The 20,517-nt window shown below is 43.8% G+C and overlaps 1 protein-coding gene across 7 annotated transcripts in view; it reads left to right on the plus strand.

Annotated features, from left to right (window-relative positions):
• Positions 1-251: 251 nt before the first annotated feature.
• Positions 252-20,517, plus strand: part of ltbp1 (latent transforming growth factor beta binding protein 1) — a 147,131-nt gene continuing 126,865 nt past the window's right edge. For 4 of the 7 annotated variants that reach the window (XM_052498503.1, XM_052498506.1, XM_052498504.1 and 1 more), the window contains exons 1-3: positions 252-1,012; positions 1,858-1,928; positions 10,243-10,543. In XM_052498503.1, coding sequence (XP_052354463.1) covers positions 660-1,012; positions 1,858-1,928; positions 10,243-10,543 — 725 coding nt within the window. In that variant the 5' untranslated portion in view covers positions 252-659. The remainder of the gene's footprint in view (positions 1,013-1,857; positions 1,929-10,242; positions 10,544-20,517) is intronic. The other 3 variants (XM_052498501.1, XM_052498502.1, XM_052498505.1) reach the window with 1 other exon arrangement.

The following is a 20,517-nucleotide window of genomic DNA, read 5'->3' on the forward strand; positions in this document are numbered from 1 at the left end:
GGGAGCGCGCGCTCTTGCCGACAGCAAGTAGAAAGTACATGCATCTTGAGGAATGGATTTCCTTTAGATCTTTGGGGACTAGGAATCTTTTACAGTCTATGCTAGGAGCCCTACGCACTCCAAACTTCTTCTTTTTTTTAGGGTTCAGCCCCACAAGTGTGTTCCAATAAGCGTCCCACTCCTGACGTCATGTCTGCTGGAGATTGGCTGTTCAGTTCTGACACTAACTCCTTTACACAGTGAAACTTTTTAAAGAGTTTTCAATCTCATCTGCAGGGTAAAATATTGCACAGACATAGCCATAGCAGCCGTAACATCTGCTGTCCAGCTCCCCCCTAGCCTGAACAGGGATAAAGGGAGTGTTATATTCTGTTTTTAGATCCATGATCACGTTTTTACATTTATTATTTACTATTTTATTTTTCACTTTTTAAAGTTTAAAGATAACTAACTACGTTTTTAGTTATCGTTTTTAAATTCGGGCTGCAAGGCGAAGTATAGACGAATATGTTCAGGGATATAGAACTGTTTTACTTGCGTTAAAGTCGGGAGTTTTTATTTTCCAGATTCAGACTGCGCAGAAGAAACATCCGACCATCAAGGAATTTGTGATAAAGTTTTCAGAAAGTATTCTGTCTTTACGCGTTTACTGACTGGATATGGCTTGGATCAGATGGGACCTCTTGTTTTCTATAGGTTTATTCATGTCACCAGCATTTGTGTCCACGGATCAGAGTGGCTTTAGGAGATACTACGTGTTGCAGCCAGGTCCGAGCGGGACAGACAGGGTACATGTGAGTTCCATTTCTTCGCGCTCCAGTGCCACAGGACAGCCCCATGCCTACAATGTGGAGCTCACGGCCAGTTACGGTAACCAGGTCCGAACCCGTAGGATGGGCAATCAAGCGAACCCGATCCCGCTTCGCCAGGATACACAGTTTACTCAGCACCAGCAAGTCATTCGGCAGACCAGCCACAACGTTCACCAAAGTCACCAAATGAAAATTTCAGGGTAAGTTAACCAGTGGGTGTCTGAAAAATAGTTCTTGTTGTAGAAGGGTTCATCTGTCTGTCTATAGGCTACTTATCCTCTTGGATATCAAGGTGGTCTGGTATGCAAATGTATTGCCTATGTTGGGTCAACGTACTACTTACTGTACTGTAGTCATGCATCTGGTAAAGGAACTCGCTTTTAGTCTGGCCAAAGTATTCACTATAATAATTAACATGAACATACAGTATGATGGTTGTTAAATGAATAGTATTTTAAGACCATCTTAAATGATACAGTGTATTTGTTTCTGGTAGCCTTTTGATATTTCTGACATATCAAAACACGTGCAATACTGTAGGCTACTTGTTTGAGACATTTAAAGTAATTCATTTCAAGTTCAATGTATCACTTCTGACCTTTTTCTTTTACCACTTTCAAGTTGATACGAAATAAGGAAATTTATTAACATCCACTCAAAAGAGAGAAAGAAAAACAGCTAATTTAAAGCACTGTTCTAAAATAATAAAGTATGCTCGAAGGAAACTAAGTAGTCAAGCGAAATGGCACAGATCCTGTTGTATTCAGGAGCAAGACCAGAATTTGCAGGGCCCCAAGTCGCAGCACTCTCAGATGTATGATTAGTGGGAAATTCCCACAGTCTCAGCACCAGGCTAGGGACTCCCAGCTTCACCTCCAATAAAAGGAAACCCCAAAAAAACAGATCTGGCCCAGTTTTACTGGTTCATCTCAGGCTGGGCGGCACAAGTGGGTCACTAGGCCCACCAGCAAGTGAGTTTTAGGCAAAATGAGTTTGTCTTGTGTGTGTGACAATGCTCGATCTCTGTCTCTGGGTGTTGTTGCAGGGTGAATGTCTGTGGAGGGCAGTGCTGTCACGGATGGAGTAAGGCCTCTGGATCACAGCGGTGTACCAAGCGTGAGTATCCACTACCACAGCCGAGCCGCTGCCGCAGGCGGGCCAAAAAGGTGCAGAGGTTCAAAATGTTCTTCCAAATTCTTGATGACAGTCTTGGATTCACTATATATTGTACATGGCACCTCATAACTTATTCCTTTGGAAAATGTACACAATCGTCTTTACTCCCGTTGTTCAGCAGGCAGATCTGTGCCAGAATACCAGCATCATACTGAATATATATATAATCCATCCAGTATACCTACGTCACCTACGCTACTTGGAAACTCACCCAAGCATGCATACACACACACACACACACACACACACACACACACACACACACACACACACACACACACACACACACACACACACACACACACACACACACACACACACACACACACACTGACATACACACAGACATACATACATACGTACATACATACGTACATGCATGCACACACACGCACACATACATGCATGCACACACACACACACACACACACAGACAGACAGACAGACACACAGACACACAGACAGACAGACACACAGACACACAGACAGACACACAGACACACAGACACACAGACAGACAGACAGACAGACAGACACACACACATACACGCATACACACATACATACATACATACATACATACATACATACATACATACATACATACATACATGTATGTATGTTTTGAAGGTGCCTTTAGATGATTAGCAGTGACAGATTGGAGAACAGCACCTTTCTATGCTACTCTCTATAAATAACTGGCATTGCTGACAGTGACTCTGCCCAACTGGGAACAATGACAGGACTGTCAGTGTGTTAGGGCCCGTGTTGCAGAGTCATGAGAACACTGTTATTGCATAGGAGTAGGCGCACAGGGTCGGCCCGAAAGAGAAACAGGTTTGGAGTGTTTTATACCTCTTGGCTCGGACCCATCATCTGGATCTCTTTCCTATTCCACCGTGAGGCTTTGCCAGCTGGTTATATAAGAGACAGACGGTCTCTCTGAGCCGAGTCTGGTGGACCTCCTGGGGAAACCAGGGCTTACGTTTTAGTCTAGGACCCCTGATTCATATGTTTTATAGGCCCAGCGTGCCTGCACTACTCTGGTCTGCTCCCACTTAAGACTGCGCTCCACTTAGTAGACTGGCATGGTCTCCTTGGCATGGTCTGAGGCAGCAGAGGTTGGGTGGGGGAGTGGGTGCAGGCATGCAATCCACCGTGGGGGAATGCTACTGTTTACATGGGAACGGGAAACGCTGTGCATGGTCTCTGGAAGAGAACCAATAGTGGACATTCCTACAGTACCCAGGGCTTTAATTGGTCCTTTTGATGTCAGGATCAGAGTCCAGTATGCCCTACTGTAGCTAGATGCTGGAATCTGGGGGGAAAGGATGGAGTAAGATGAAATGTTACAGGGAGTTTCAACGACTGCTTTTTTACAAATCTACGAAGATCTTTGTGCCACTAGATTTATTTTACTGTACAGTTGCTCTTTCTGGGAAAATGGCTTTATGTTCTTATTTTCACAGCTTATCCCCAGGTCATCTGGTGTTCACCGCTCAGTTCATGATTTTTCACTGGCCGTGATATTAATATTTACAGTAGTATAGCACCAGGGAAGCACTGTGAGGAGAAGCTCCATTCATCTATAGCAATGAATTGCTTTAGACAACCCTAATAAATATGATGAATAATGCAACTATGATTGATGAATTAGTGTAACCGACCAATGCATATGCTTGGCTTTTCTTCCTTATTTTCATTGTGCTTGTTTTTTCCTACATGGAAAAATATTATAATAACTCACTCCTGGGCTATAGTCAGTCATATCTTTTATGGATCGCTCTCAATAGCTTTTGCTCAATTAGTTTTTCAGGATCAGCTCTTTTCTTTTCTCTACCTACCTTGTCACTGAAGGTAGACTAGGTTGTAAATCCACCCCCTTTCATGGGGTTTGATTTCCAGGACACCCCAGCCCCCACTACCCTCATCGAAAATGCTAACAAAAGGGTTCCTTAATAGATATTCATTTTGTTTGTTCTGGCAACGCCTTACACGTGGCCTGCTGGCATGCTGCATAAAGTGCTCTTTCAGGTTGTCAGTCACGCCAGCAACCTCCCACCAAGGCAAGCCCAGCTTTTCATTTTGCGGGTTGCTAGTAGAAGCTGTGAAAATCTTACCATACATTACCGCTAGGATATTAATCCATGATATTTTTCATGCCAAGCCACCCACAATACATACTCAAGAATGTATGTGCATTTAAGAGTGAGTGTAGCTCATTTTAAAACGTTCCTTAGGCAGTGACACAGAGAGCTGAAAACCTGGCCTATTTAATACATAGCAAATGGACCAAGCATGTTTAAATGGACCAAGCATGTTTAAATGGACCAAGCATGTTTAAATGGACCAAGCATGTTTAAATGGACCAAGCATGTTTAAATGGACCAAGCATGTTCAAATGGACCAAGCATGTTCAAATGGACCAAGCATGTTTAAATGGACCAAGCATGTTTAAATGGACCAAGCATGTTTAAATGGACCAAGCATGTTTAAATGGACCAAGCATGTTTAAATGGACCAAGCATGTTTAAATGGACCAAGCATGTTTAAATGGACCAAGCATGTTTAAATGGACCAAGCATGTTTAAATGGACCAAGCATGTTTAATCAGGAAGCTGTTATTGCCATTCTTTATGACATGACATCATGCTGTAACTAACTAATGTTGATAATATGTTATACATGTTTTGCACCTTAGATTAGATTGTTTGTTTATTTATTTGTTTGTCTTAATGGCATCCAGACAGTTTTAACCATGTGATGCAGATGTTACAAACACCTCTCTGTCCTCTTAATGGACTGTAATCTAATAGAGATGATGAGCAGACATCCCAAGGATTTACTCAGTCTATTCCTGACGCAAAGAAGGTAGTCTAACGACATGTGATTATTGAATTGCAGAGCGGAATTGCACTCTGTTTTTTTTTCTGCCAGATTCAAGACTATCCGCAACAGAAAATAGCTTGTAGTATTAATAGATATAATAACAAATGCCACTTAACATTCACTTTTATACAAAGTGACTGACAGTACAGTGAGTGCATTCATATGTGATCCCTGTGGGTATTCAATACACGACCTTGGCGTTGCCAGCTCTTACCAACTCTGAGCTGTGTATTAACACCCGGGAGCAGTCATTTCCTGTACCTATTCTACCTACACTATCTGCAGAACTGCAGTGTTCCTCTTTAATATTACAGCTGTCCATAACCCTATTACTGCAAGTTCAATTTAAGAGAATAAAAAGACAGGAGTAGAAATGAATGATAAAGATTGTTAGACTTTTTTTTTGTCTGAGAGAGATCCGCGTTAGATGGTCTTCCAGATCCCTTTGAGGTTCAGGCAGCAGCATCTCCATCAGGCTCAATCCCTCCGCTTCCACTGGGGTTTGGCGGGGCTTTGTACAATGTGGAGCCGCATGGTAATCCAACGCTTTTTAAAGCTGCCCAGTCCATTTCTCCCTTAACTGAGTGCAACCCAAAAGTAAGCAGACCGGGCCAGACAAAACAGAACATGAAAATATTTCACTTCTGCGTAGCTGCACGGCACAGCTGAGGAGCAGTCTTCATTTTTCACAAAGGATCGCTCAAGAAGAGGCTACTTGAAACTCACCCAAAGTTAAGAGAATGTGACAGGTTCAACCATTTTATATATTTAAATGCCCAATGCAGCCGTTTTTATATAACTTGAGTACCTTACTAACAGATTTCCATAAAAATTGGCAAAAGTATCTTTTTAGCAACATGTTTTTTTCCTCAAGCAATAATTTTGCTAGGACTGTCTGGGAGTGGTCTGAGTGTGGAGGGGGAAACTGAAAACGAACTGTTATTGGCAGAGAGGTTTGGAACACTTTTTGTTATTGGTCTATTAACCAATTTACTGCATGGTGATGTCACCATCTAAATCCAAAACTCCATGCAACCTGTTGATTAGAAGTTCCTGTGCAGATTGTATTTTCAACCATTAACTCTCAGGAAATAAAATTTAAAAATTCACACTTTTACCGTGTTAATTTAATCCGCTGTTGTACAATATGATGTATAAAAAATAAAAATATTTTTTTTTTTTTTTTTACTGCACTGGGACTTTAAGTTCTCTCGTGCTTTGCTTTGCGTGTCCCTAAAAGACAGCGCAGGATGTTGAAAGCAAATGATGCAGCCAGATACTGTAGTGATGTGGATGGGATGGACTAACAAAGGTGTTTTTGTGCTCTTGCTCCTCATCCTTAGTTGAGGGTCATTTAAAGATGCTGTAGCGCTCACAGGGCTAGTCCAATCTATATGAGAAAGAAAACTATAGCCAGTTGGAAGAGGCAGAGAAACTCTTTTGAAAATGAACAAGGAAAAGCTAAAGACTTTACTGTCAAATTAATATTTAAAACGCTCCTGTAATCCAGGTAATCCCACCATTATATCTGATATTTAATGTTCTCAGAACAACTTGATGGAATATACTCTCCATCTGAATACTGCCACTTTGTGTCTTGGTCTCTGTTGCGTTACCAGGACTGCCCTTTGCAGACCTCATAGCCAGGCTTTATTTTCCTGATTACTTGACGTTTCCTTTGTGGATTTCTTTGGTTACTCAGGGCCGTCAGGTATGTGTTTAGTCTCTGGGTCTCCTCTCTACGCATACATACCATGCATTTCTCTGCGATCGCAGCCGCCTGCCAACACCAGGCGAGCACGACTCGGACGTTTCTTTTGCCAAGCCGGAGAGCTAAAGGGAGGGAATGAAAAAGAGGGGGAAGGGGGAAGAAGAGCATAATAAATCAGGGAAATCAGTCCATTCTTAGACAATGGAAATGTGTGACGAGAGAGATGGAGGAAATAGAGCGGTGTTCATCTCCACCCAGCACCTGGTGATTTATGATTAATCTGCTGATTGAGGGGAACGTCTGTGGCTGCTGTCATTGTACAGTGCCTATCCAGACACCCTGAATCTGGAGCAGCAGTTAAGTGGGGTGAGGACCAAGTATGGGCACAGTACCATGGCAACAGGAATGTCTTAATCGACTTGGCTCTTCAATGTCTGACACTTGGCTGGAAGTTTACAATGCTGCTGCTTATTCAATGGACAGCAACAGAATTAAATGTGGTCTTGTGTTAACTCCAGCGATAAACACAATGATTAGCTCTAATTGATAGAAATGGCCATTGAGGCCCAGACTGCTTGAGTCAGCAATGCTCTGTCTCTGTCCTACATATTGTACAGGAGGTGGGCAGACAGACACAGTTTATATTGAGTAGAAGCATGAGTGAGAAAAAAGACATCAGGCAAAAAGTACCATTTTCTTTCTTGTCAAACACAGTATTCACACAACTGCAACACTATTTCAGACCCATTTAACTGTGTGTGGGAGGAAAGAATCAGGTAATACAAACCTTGTGTCGTCCGCTGCCTTGGGAATCAGTGAGGCTTTTGGGATTGGTGTGGACAGGCTGTAGGATGGCTGGTTATTCAACTAATGGTACATCCCCTACCACCTGCACTAGAACATTATTTCCTGAGAGAGGGAGTATTCCCCCCCCCCACTCCCCGCCCCCCCAAACACATACATTTTTGTATTCCGTGACAGACCTTTGCAGACTCCAGCAACGCTCCCTATGAGTCAGCCGAGTTGTAGTTTCATCAAAGTGTAATGTCAGTTTGAATGATTTATTTTCCCTCCCCAGCTAACACTTAAATCGGCATCACTTATACCGTGCCCTTGTCACAGAACAGCGTTCTGTGTAGCCCTACCTCTGCCTGAGTGGAACTATTCACAAACAGATGGCAGCGTTACTCAGGTCCGTCCTTACTCAGGTCCGTCCTTACTCAGGTCCGTCCTTACTCAGGTCCGTCCTTACTCAGGTCCGTCCTTACTCAGGTCCGTCCTTACTCAGGTCCGTCCTTACTCAGGTCCGTCCTTACTCAGGTCCGTCCTTACTCAGGTCCGTCCTTACTCAGGTCCGTCCTTACTCAGGTCCGTCCTTACTCAGGTCCGTCCTTACTCAGGTCCGGCCTTACTCAGGTCCTTCCTTACTCAGGTCCGGCCTTACTCAGGTCCGTCCTTACTCAGGTCCGTCCTTACTCAGGTCCGTCCTTACTCAGGTCCGTCCTTACTCAGGTCCGTCCTTACTCAGGTCCGGCCTTACTCAGGTCCGGCCTTACTCAGGTCCGTCCTTACTCCGGCCTTACTCAGGTCCGGCCTTACTCAGGTCCGTCCTTACTCAGGTCCGTCCTTACTCAGGTCCGGCCTTACTCAGGTCCGGCCTTACTCAGGTCCAGCCTTACTCAGGTCCTTCCTTACTCAGGTCCGGCCTTACTCAGGTCCGTCCTTACTCAGGTCCGTCCTTACTCAGGTCCGTCCTTACTCAGGTCCGTCCTTACTCAGGTCCGTCCTTACTCAGGTCCGGCCTTACTCAGGTCCGGCCTTACTCAGGTCCGGCCTTACTCAGGTCCGTCCTTACTCAGGTCCGGCCTTACTCAGGTCCGGCCTTACTCAGGTCCGTCCTTACTCAGGTCCGTCCTTACTCAGGTCCGTCCTTACTCAGGTCCGTCCTTACTCAGGTCCGGCCTTACTCAGGTCCGTCCTTACTCAGGTCCGGCCTTACTCAGGTCCGGCCTTACTCAGTTCCCAAAGGTACATCGGCGAAAAAAGAAAACAATTGACCTTACTCGGAAATGAAAGCAAAAAAAGGCGCCCCAGAATGGAAAATTATAGTGTGGGCTATGTAGAAACCAAAACGTAACTCAGCAGGAGTGATGTAGTCTGTGATGTAATCGCCCCCTGATGCTTGTTGCACAGCATGCGTTCATTAGGTCTCGTGTGTCTGAATAGCTCAGTGGGGGGAGAAAGCGTTGAGCCAGTGGTGAACCAGTTGTAGATGCCCATCTAGAGAGAGGGATTTTTTTTTCAAGCCTCTCATTGATCACTTTCACAAATCAAAAGAAGCTAATGAGGAGTGTAGTGGAGGAACACCCCCTCAGGGACCCTGTGGGGCCGGGGAGAAAGAGACCCGTCACTTAGCCTTTTCCTCTCACACTTCACACACGTGTAGCCCACTGGAATTTTGGCTCAGCTGAAAGCAAGTGTGTGTGTGGTTGAAAAATGCTTTGTAATTGAAAAATGTCCGCCCCAGTCCTGTGTCTTTTAGAGAAAAGAGCCCAATGTAATTACAGGTGACCTGCAAGTATCCTGTATCTAATTCAAAGAAAACCCCAAATACACACACACACACACACACACACACACACACACACACACACACACACACACACACACACACACACACACACACACACACACACACACACACACACACACACACACACACACACACACACACACACACACACACACACACACACACACACACACACACACACACACACACACACACACACACACACACACACACACACACACACACACACACACACACACACACACACACACACAGAGTCCCTCTCTCTGATGCCCCAACCCACCGCACATGATGTCATTGCACCAGGGACTCCAGTCATTGATTGCAGGGCCTCTGCTTGAGTAAAGCACCACCAAACTCTCAGCTTTGGGATGGGTAGGGATATATTCACTGTGTGGGGAACCATGGAGTTGGTATTTACATTGGCTGCTAATAATGACAGAGAGAAAGGCATGAGAACACTTTTCTCTGACTATGATTGTTAGGCATTCAGATTCTGTCTTTTTTTAAATTCCTGTCCCTTTTTTATGCAGGACAGAAAGCTCATTATGAATGTTCAGTACTGTATTTGTTAACCAGGGGGGAAAAAAACAAGGATTTAAGTGCCTTTGAGTGGGGTATGGTAGTAGGTACCAGGCACACCGGTTTGAGTGTGTAAAGAACTGCAACGCTGCTGAGTTTTTCACACTTAACAGTTTCCTGTGTGTATCAAGAATGGTCCACCACCCAAAAGATATCCAGCCAACTTGACACAACTGTGGGAAGCATTGGAGTCAACATGGGCCAGCATCCATGTGGAACACTTTGGACACTGTGTATGGTCCATGCCCTGACGGATTGAGACTATTCTGAGGGCAAAAGAAGTTGAAAGTCAATATTATGAAGGTGTTCCTAATGTTTTTTATACTCAGTGTAGCTACCAAAGTGCTCCCTGAGGCAACGTCATAGAGGTGGCTTTTAACATGGGATATGTCTGCTTCTGGAGTGTGCGCCCGTGTGAAAATGTACACATTGCCGTCTTACTCTGTCTTTCTCTTTTCCCCCTATGTTTTGTGCTGCAGCCAAATGCCTGCCCCAGTGCCAGAATGGAGGAATGTGTCTGAGGCCCCAGCTCTGTGTCTGCAAGCCGGGCTTCAATGGCAAGGCATGTGAACAGAAGACCATGCCCACCTCCTCCATCCCAGCGCAGCCAGGGAAGGGCCACACCAATGGACACACCAATGGCCGTAGCATAGTGCCCCAGAGGCCCATTCCCCAGCAGGTGCCCATCCCCCAGCAGGGTTATGCCCCAGTCCCTGTCAGCAACATGGCTCAGATGACCCTGACCGTCAAGAAGTCCCCCCACCTTGTCCGACCCCAGCAGTGAGTATTCTCTCTTCAGCTGCAGCATGTGGTTGACAACCCCCACTGGTGTCCATTTATTGTATATATGAGAATGGTTGAAATGGTTTGGTTAAGCCATCACTCTCTTCCAATCTGTTTTTGTTTCACGCTCCTCACAGTTTATTAGTAGTGGAGTCGAAGTGGTGCATACTGTCAAACAAAGCTTGAGTTGGTCGGAGGGCTCATCTGTAAATAATCATACAGGCACTCTGCTGGTGCCCCACACGGTGTCAGAGAGGACAGCGAGGGCCTCAGCCCGTTCTCCATAGCAATTAGGATCATGTGAAAACAACTTTTTCTCTGTAAGAGTTTTAACAGCGCTCTTAAGACTGGACTTCCTCCTACTGGTTTGATTGAGTTATTGTTGTTTATCAACTAAATATAGTTTTGTTATCACCATCCATTAGTGTGATGGGTTTAATCACTTAGAGCATTTTAATATACTGTATTTGAAACGGTGCTAGCTCCTGCTGCTGTTGGTTTGTTTTGCCTGTCACTACAGTAGACTGTTGGAAAATGTGCAATCACATTGGACGTGGCGCAAGGCCCTCGTCTTGTCAAGAGTAATCAGAGTGAATGCAGACTTTGAGTAAATCTCTGTTTTCACTCGAATGTGGGGCAATGTGTTGATAGAAATGTCCAAAATTTCCTCACATCGGGTCCAAGAAATGTTGGCACGGGTTCTTTAGTTCTGATATTGATGAATGATATTTAAAATGTTAATGAATCCATTTTATGTGCTGTGTTCTACGTGAGTTCGCTGTAAAACGTCTGAGGTTTTATGCGTTTCTCAGGCGGTGTAATTGCTCCCAGATCTGTGTGCTCAAAAGCTGCTCTCAATTTCCACTGGGGCTTATTTCTCTCAGAGAGCTATTCCCCCATCACTCATTAGAGAGAAGGAACATGTCATCTGATATGTCGAAGAAAAAAATTATCTCAAGGTCAATCATTCATAATCAGATCAGTTAGCTATGCAGGGAAAGAGTAATAAAGACTTAATTTTATACTATTAAAAAAATGTATTTCTACTAAATGTGTCAAATTTCGGTGCAGTTTCAAGAGATTTCAGATAATACTCTGTATTTTTATTCAAAACGAGAGAGAGTGTCCTGTGTGATAAATGGACGACTGGACCAATGGCTGGATTCAGTGAAGCCCTCTGACCCTGTCTACAAATGACACATGCCTTCTGATCCCATCAAAGAGAGGGTCGTCAGGTCAGTGGAATGGGGTTCCTTTACTGATGGGATTTCATTGGTCAGATCCCCACAGTGATGTAACTTAATGGATTAACCGGTTAGCATCACTCTAGTTTATTTAACCCCGATGCTATTATGGCTAGTATCAGATCTTTGTACCACTGTTTTGTTTGTGTCTGGTGTGTCCTCATTGGTTGGCGGATTGCAAGAGATATCAATGGCACTTAGGTTGTGTTTTATCATGCGGTTATTGGTTCAGTCATTTAGGCTAAGTATAAGAACCTGCTGTGCTGTGAAGCGTCTCGCCCCATCATCTAAGTGGGGTTGAAGAGGTCTGGACTGGGCCCTGGTAGTACTGGAGTTGATGGTTTACAGGGAGAAGAGGAGATTTAGAGCTCAGAAAGTGTGTGTGTGTGTGTGTGTGTGTGTGTGTGTGTGTGTGTGTGTGTGTGTGTGTGTGTGTGTGTGTATGTGTGTGTGTGTGTGTGTGTGTGCGTGCGTGCGTGCGTGCGTGCGTGCGTGCGTGCGTGCGTATGCGTGGTGTTACTTCATTCACTCAGGGGAAGTAATAAGACAAAACGAGAAGAGTGAGGCAAAGGTGGGCAGCACAGGTGGCTCTATTGCCTCCTTAATTCCTAAAGCCGCTGCTTTTCATAAGTAAACATGACACCCGTCTGCCTGTATCTCATTCATGCCCACATTACAGTAGAGCAGGAAGGTTTAAGGATATTCGCTGATATTCATACTGTAAACTGTGATGGCAATTAGGCTCTATATGTATATCTCTGCTACTCTAATGGGACCCTGTTATTCAGTGGTACTGTATGGTGTGTCCATGGAGTAGGCCAGGCTGTGCTCTATTTGAACTCAGGTGGTTCTCAGTCACCTGACCCTTTGACAGGCCTCGGAAAGCATGTCAAGTGCTGGATAGTTTGTGTGAGAATGACCTGATGTTGTGGGTCAAGTAATGACTTTCTCACTGTGTGTCTTTTTCTCCTTCTGCCCCCCTTTCTCAGAGAAAACCCCTGCAGAGCCATGTGTCATCCGCCCACATCAGTTTTAAGTAACATTCCCCATTTCAAACATGAGTCAAGTCGTGTAATCATATCTGCCTTTATTAATCATTTCCTACTGGTCATACACTAAGCCTTACACAAATCCCCCCCCTGTTACTCAGAGGCAACGCTTGTATTGATCTGTTGGTGGGGTTCGGGTGAGGACTGGGTGGATAAGGAATGAATGACCTCAGCACCTGTAGGGAGAGTGACTGACTCAGAGGGAGAGGTTTGGACAGATGGCACACTCTTCCTCCTCCCTCTCTTCCTCTCTCTCCCTTGCAGTGTGGGCCGCAGACTTGCTGTGAGTGTGTTGATGTTTCCAGGTCCTTTTTAAAATGTATGTGTAACGCAGGAATTTCCTTGTGGTGCCAGTATGTTCCTAGTTACACCCAGGAAGTTGGCTATTTCTCCTCTCTCTGGTTTTTCATTGTAAGAATGGAAAAATGGAAACTGTATCCAAGCAGCAGTTGAGTAGAATCCCACTGGAACCAAATGAATCAAACGGGATGAGCTCCACATTCCAAGTGTGCAAGGTGCTGGGTCTTGTTATTGAGTCAATCAGAGAATCAACTAACCGCAACAGAGCACTGACATATGTGAGTATCCTCCTCTGTCTCTCTCTCTCTCTCTCTCCTTCGCCCTCTCTCTTTCTTTTGCTCTCTCTCTCTCTCATCTGACTATGAGACTATGAGCGCGCTCTGTTGAAGTTCACTGGGTTCATTACGGTAGAGCGGAGTGTGCCGGTTCTCATGGGGAGGACTTGGAATGGTAGCAGGGGCCGGTGGTGGAGTGTGTGAGTGTGGCCAGAGAATTTGAGTGCTGAAGGCCGAGACTGCACAGGTTCACCCCCTGTCAATGATCTGTTTATATAGAAATAAGCAAGATCTTCACTCTGATATTTCAGACTACCAGGCTCTTGTAACCATTCCTTGGATACAGTGAAAAGAAATCTTTCTTTTTTTCTATTTAATTACACAGCCGTTGCCAGCACACCCAGTCTTGCCAGATATTTTGTTGAGACTGGAATAAGATCTTATGTTTATAACTTCTCCCTTTCCCTCTCTTCGTCTACCCGGACTTTTCAGCTCTTTCTTGCTGGTATATTTAAATCTTAGCTGCAGTAGACACCATTGTATTTATTTGATTTGAGTAACAACATTTCATGCATGCTGTCGTCGATGGTAGAAATCCTTTAAATCTCAGCCTGAAGCCAGATTCTGATTGGACTGTTCCTTACTACAAATTGTACCCAAATAACCCCAAACATATTATTAGTGTTTGTTGTGTCTGCTCCAGTCACAACAAAGCATTGACCTCCCATTGACCTCACACAGTCCATGTGATGATCCTCTTCCTTTTGTCCCTGTTTTGTAAACCATCCGTGTACTACCTGTGTTTGGTCTGACTCTTAAAGCCCTTTGATGTCTACAGCCACCTGTTCAGAATAGAGCCAGCCTCGTAGATTAAGTCAGAGATGAGAAGAGCAACAAAGAGTGGATGAGGCTCCTGTGTCACTGAAACTTTAGCTATGCCCATGAGAGAAGACCGCTTTAAATTGCTATACTGTGTTATTGTAAATCTGCACCCATTCTTCTCAGACCCATCTCCACCCCAGAGCTTCTAATGTAAGCACGTGACCAGCTGGTTTCTATCTCCCAAGCAGCAGGCTATAGTGTCAAAGAACACATCTGTCCATTCTTTTTCTCTCTACCTCTGCTGCTGCTGATGGTGGAATTGCAGTGGCTGTTAAGAATAGTCTACTGTGGGGCCCTCTTACTACAACAGAGGGCTTCTGTTTCAGTGTCGTGGTTGGAGGACCACACTCATACCTTTGTGGCTGGTCAGAGCCTCCTAAGAGGATGACTCTTAAGAAGGTAGCTTTGCTGTGAGTCGGCGAGCATTTAGAGTCAGCAGAGCTGGGCAAGGGAGAGACCAGCCCAACCCTGACCTCTCACCTCTCGTCGTTTGGGAGGAGGTAAAGAGATACCCCCTTCTATTCTAGGAATGGGGAGTGATGAGAGTGGTAGGGGTTGAAGTGTTTTCACCACTGACGCGCACACGCACTCACATACACATTTACTGTACATAGTATTCACTCACATGCACTAACACATGCACATCAAACATACTTTCTCTGTCACTCTCATACACAGACATGCACACGTATTCACATACGAAAACAGAATGGCTATTTAAGAAGCGATGCAGGAAAGAGGGGGCTATTTACAAGGCTATCACATTCTGTTTATTTATACTGTGCCAGAGGGCCTGTGGATGGGCTATGATATGAGCTGTGCGCAGAGTGACTGTTCCTCCTGTCTCTCACCTCACCCTGCGGCCCTCTCTCTGTTCCCACGCACTGTGGCCTGGCTGGGGCCCGGTGAGGCCTGAGATCCCAGCACATGGACTGTCAATCAGACAGGAAGAGCATTGCCCTTTACTTTCAACCTTCAACCCCTCCACTGAGCTCCCGGACGGAACATCAACAGAAACATGCTCTTCCTGTGACCTGGCCCTCATTAGAATCCCAGGATAAATATTCACCCTCAAAGTTTACCATCTTAGGCAGGGTGAACTTTGGCCTGGTTTCATTTTTTATCATCATGGGTGGGACTCGGTTTTGACTAGGTGGTACACAGCTACGACTGGAAGTGTCTTTTTCATTAGGAAAATTAGGTTAGGAAAATTAGGTTAGGGTTAGCTAAAATGCTTTCCTAACCTGAAAAACCACTTCCGGCCATAGCCGTACTCCATCTAGTCACAACCATGGGGTTCCCCCTCCAGTCCCAGTGGTATGCATTCCCAGTTCCATGTGAAATCGCCCTCTCATAGGCAGCCATTGGGTTGCGGTAGTGGAATGCTTTTTCCTTCTCCCTTGCCATGGCTTCCTACTTTAAGGGGAAAGAGACTGCCCGTGTGACAGATTGTTCCCTCCTAGATTTCCCAGTGCATGATTGTTGAAAGCCTGGTAATCTCTCCTGGAGTTCCTTAAACAATGATTATTCTTGGAGAGGCCATGCCTTCTCTCTGGCCTTTGAAATGTATCAGTCATGAAAATAGCCTCTCATTTAATTTCCCCTCAATTTAAAATGCAGATTAGCTGCTTGTGCCCTGCCAGGTTTCTGTGGTCAAGATTGACGTAAGAGATTATTAGGGGATTTTATAGTCGATTTGAATCTAGACCGAAATACATTTTCATTTGCATTCCCCCATTTCAAATAATTTTAAAGAAGTCATTGCTACCTCAGATATCCTCTTTTCCTGATATAAAGTGCGTTCTGGGTATTTTCTCAGTTTGTGTGGAGCCATTGACAATTGTAAAGCTATTTCAGATGACTTACGCAGTGGCAGGTTCCTTTCATTTAGCATTGAATTGATCTGTTTGTAAAGAGAGAAATTATAATTAGTCATTATTTTGTGCATCGTTAACACCGGATAGTCCTCTAGATTCATTTGAACAAGCTCTCTGCTATCTCTCAGAGTACGTTTCCATCCCTGCGATAAACTGCTTATCTTTAATAAGGTCTTACTGCATGATCAGAATTCAGAGTACATGCCCCATGTGACTGCAGGCAAGCTCTGGCAAATACACACTCAGTAGAAGGACCCGCTGTATATTACTGACCTATTTGGAAAGATAAATTATGTGAAATATGCCTCTAACCAGTCCTTGGGCAATCATATCCCGTTTGGTTTAAATATTAGATGGGAATTGCCAGTCATTTCCGAAGCTAGCAGCTGGCCAAACAGAGGAGTATAGATAGATCTATTCAGATGTACTTTTATTTTTACCTCCACACTTGCCAGAAGAGCCGGCTCTATTAGATTTACTGCCTATTTTCACCACACTTCAACGCAAAGCGACGTGAGGCCCATGCTGGCTAGAGGTCACAATGCATGCAACCTCAAAGTCTCACCAAAGGAAAAAAACTTGAGTCAGTAGAAAAGCTATTTGGATCGCCGCCTATGCCGTCTATTGCATCTATGCTCCAAACCCCATTTTTGAATGTGACTGCTACAATGAATAATTCCCCCTGTGTGTCTGGGGCTGCTGAGCGATGTTGCAGTCCCTTTATTGTGGTATTTAATGAGGCGTTAAATTCCGACCTCACAGTGAGCCATTTCACTGTAGCCCACTTTTTACCTGCTGGCACTGAGCCCAGAGGGATGGGGACTCTCAGTCATTGTATTTTTAAACTGCAGCAGCCCTCTGACACACACTTTGGCTGGAACAAAATCACTTAAAAACAATCCAGTCAAAAATGACTCCACCAGAGGTGGACGAACCGTCATTGTTGAACCGTCCTAATCTGATCACTTTAATAATGGAACACTGGTAACTGCAATAATGTTAACTTACTGTTTTACTCATTTCATATGTATATACTGTATTCTAGTCAATACCATCCTATTCCACGATTGCTGTATATGCAGTGGGGCAAAAAAGTATTTAGTCAGCCACCAATTGTGCAAGTTCTCCCACTTAAAAAGACAAGAGAGGCCTGTAAAAGAGGAGCCTCTTAAAGAAGTTACAGGTCTGTGAGAGTCAGAAATCTTGCTTGTTTGTAGGTGACCAAATACTTATTTTCCACCATAATTTGCAAATAAATTAATAAAAAATCCTACAATGTGATTTTCTGGATTTTTTTTAGTTGAAGTGTACCTATGATGAAAATTACAGGCCTCTCTCATCTTTTTAAGTGGGAGAACTTGCACAATTAGTGGCTGACTAAATACTTTTTTGCCCCACTGTATACTATTCTATCCTATGTAATCTACAGATACATATAGTAAAAACTACATATTCTATTCACATACTGTCCATAATGTCTATACATCCCACCATATTTATATATATATATATATATATACACATACATACATACTCACTCCGGACTCCGACATTGCTCATCCTAATATGTATATATTTCTTAATACCAATATTTTACTTTTAGATGCGTGTGTATTGTTACATATCTTCACACTGTTGGAGCTAGGAACACAAGCATTTTGCTACACCCGCAATAACATCAAATTTGATTTGATTTAATCAATTTGAGCGATTACGGTTCACCTCTCTTGACTGACTGTGATTGGTTGTACCTCTGTTTGCCAACACGAGTCACCTGTTTACGTGGTGGTGTCCTTATCTTACTCTCTGGGAAGCTGTCATTAACTGAAAGACGTCCTCTAATGATTTTTTAAAACATTTACATGTGTAAAGTACATACACTAAAGGGTAAAAAAAATAAGGGGGCAACTGCAAACTTCAAGGAGTTAGGGCATTCAAGGAGTTAGGGCATTCAAGGAGTTAGGGCATTCAAGGAGTTAGGGCATTCAAGGAGTTAGGGCATTCAAGGAGTTAGGGCATTCAAGGAGTTAGGGCATTCAAGGAGTTAGGGCATTCAAGGAGTTAGGGCATTCAAGGAGTTAGGGCATTCAAGGAGTTAGGGCATTCAAGGAGTTAGGGCATTCAAGGAGTTAGGGCATTCAAGGAGTTAGGGCATTCAAGGAGTTAGGGCATTCAAGGAGTTAGGGCATTCAAGGAGTTAGGGCATTCAAGGAGTTAGGGCATTCAAGGAGTTAGGGCATTCAAGGAGTTAGGGCATTCAAGGAGTTAGGGCATGCAGGGAGTTAGGGCATGCAGGGAGTTAGGGCATGCAGGGAGTTAGGGCATGCAGGGAGTTAGGGCATGCAGGGAGTTAGTCTGATGGGAATCTATGTCAACTTCCCTCCCCCTTGCTTGAGGGACAAAGAGGAGCAACAGAGAACAAAACAGGAGGGCCATCCCCCTCACTTGCGTTATGTAATGATTTGGACCACCTATTGAGATGTTAAGTAAATCAGGTGTTAAATGAGGTGCAGGGAAGACTGAAGTACCACTTAAAGCTCGATAGCAACTCAACAGGCTGCAGTTACCACGACATCGGGGGACAGAAGGGGATAGACAGGAGGGCTACCTCACTGGGGGTGCTTCTGCTTCAGTTTAGAGAATATGAATGCTCTTTGTTCTTTCGATGCCCTGACCTAATCATCCCTGAACATGAAATTAACGTCACCTGTCAGCTGGCTATTGTTACTTGATGATGTTCACTTACGAATTACAATTCCTTTCATGTACACACCTTTTGTTGTATGCCAAGAGTCATAGTAATGTTCCTCTTGCAGGTATTTCTGGATCGAAGGGTGTCTGTCGGTGACAATGGCGTCTATTTTCACATTCTCCCCCTCCAGGAAATTCAGACTTCTGAACAGTCCTTCCTTCTCCATGTGTATGCTGTTACCAACTTCATTGCTCTAGAGGAGAGATGGTTATGAAACTACTACGAAGCTGTATATTTACAGCTTTAGAATAAAGATAATAAAATGATTATTTCACATGAACAAGTCAGAGGCCCAGTACTTTTCCAGTTGTAAAGCCCATTGATGTATAACTTCCATATTTTGCACAGTGACCTGTAGGGGTGATATGGTTCACTGAGTTTACTCTACAAGGGCAAATCATGAAGACCTTGTCATACAGTGCCTTCAGAAAGTATTCAATGCCACTTTTGTGTCACAGCCTATTTGATACCATTTTGTTTCACAGCCTAAATTCAAAAATGTATTAAATATTTTTTCTAACCCATCTACCCATACCACATAATGCCAAATTACATTTTTGTTGTTGAGATTGACAATTGAAAAGTTTGAAAATGAAATAGAGAAATATCTCATGTATATACTGTAAGTATTCACACCCCTAAGTCAATGCTTTGTAGAAGCTCCTTTGGCAGCAATTACAGCTGTGAGTATTTCTGGGTAAATCTCTGAGAGCTTTGCACACCTGAATTGTGTAACATTTGCCAATTATTATTTTCAAAATTCGTCAAGCTCTGTCCTATTGGTTGTTGATCATTGCTAAACAACCATTTTCAGGTCTTGCCATAGCTTTTTAAGTAGATTTACGTCAAAACTGTAACTCGGCCATTCACTGTCTTCTTGATTAGCAACTCCAGTGTAGATTTGGCCTTGTGTTGTAGGTTATTGTCCTGCTTAAAGGTGAATTAATCTCCCAGTGTCTGGTGAAAAGCAGACTGAACCAGGTTGTCCTCTAGGATTTTGCCTGTGCTTAGCTCCATTCCATTTATTTTGTATCTGGAAAAACTCCACAGTCCTTAACGAATACAAGCATACCTATTACATGACACAGCCACAACTATGCTTGAAAATATGGAGAGTGGTAATGTGTTGTATTGGATTTGCCCCCCACATAACAATTTGTATTCAGGACAAAAGTGAATACTAAAGTATTACTTTAGTGCCTTGTTGCAAACAGGATGCATGTTTTGGAATATTTATATTCTGTACAGGCTTCCTTATTTTCACTCTGTTAGTTAGGTTAGTATTTTGGAGTAACTACAATATTGTACATCCATCCACCCTCAGTTTTCTCCTATCACAGTGAAATCCCTGAGCAGTTTCCTTCCCCTCCGACGACTGAGTTAGGAAGGACGCCTGTATCTTTGTAGTGACTGGGTGTATTGATACACCATCCAAAGTGTAATTAATAACTCAAAGGGATATTACATTTCTGCTTTTCTTTTTTGTTTTACCATTCTACCAATATGTGCCGCCCTTTGCGAGGCATTAGAAAACCTCCCTCGTCTTTGTGGTTGAATCTGTGTTTGAAATTCACTGCTCGACTGAGGGACCT

This window comes from Oncorhynchus keta, chromosome 36 (assembly GCF_023373465.1).
Source record: "Oncorhynchus keta strain PuntledgeMale-10-30-2019 chromosome 36, Oket_V2, whole genome shotgun sequence".
Lineage (NCBI taxonomy): Eukaryota > Metazoa > Chordata > Actinopteri > Salmoniformes > Salmonidae > Oncorhynchus > Oncorhynchus keta.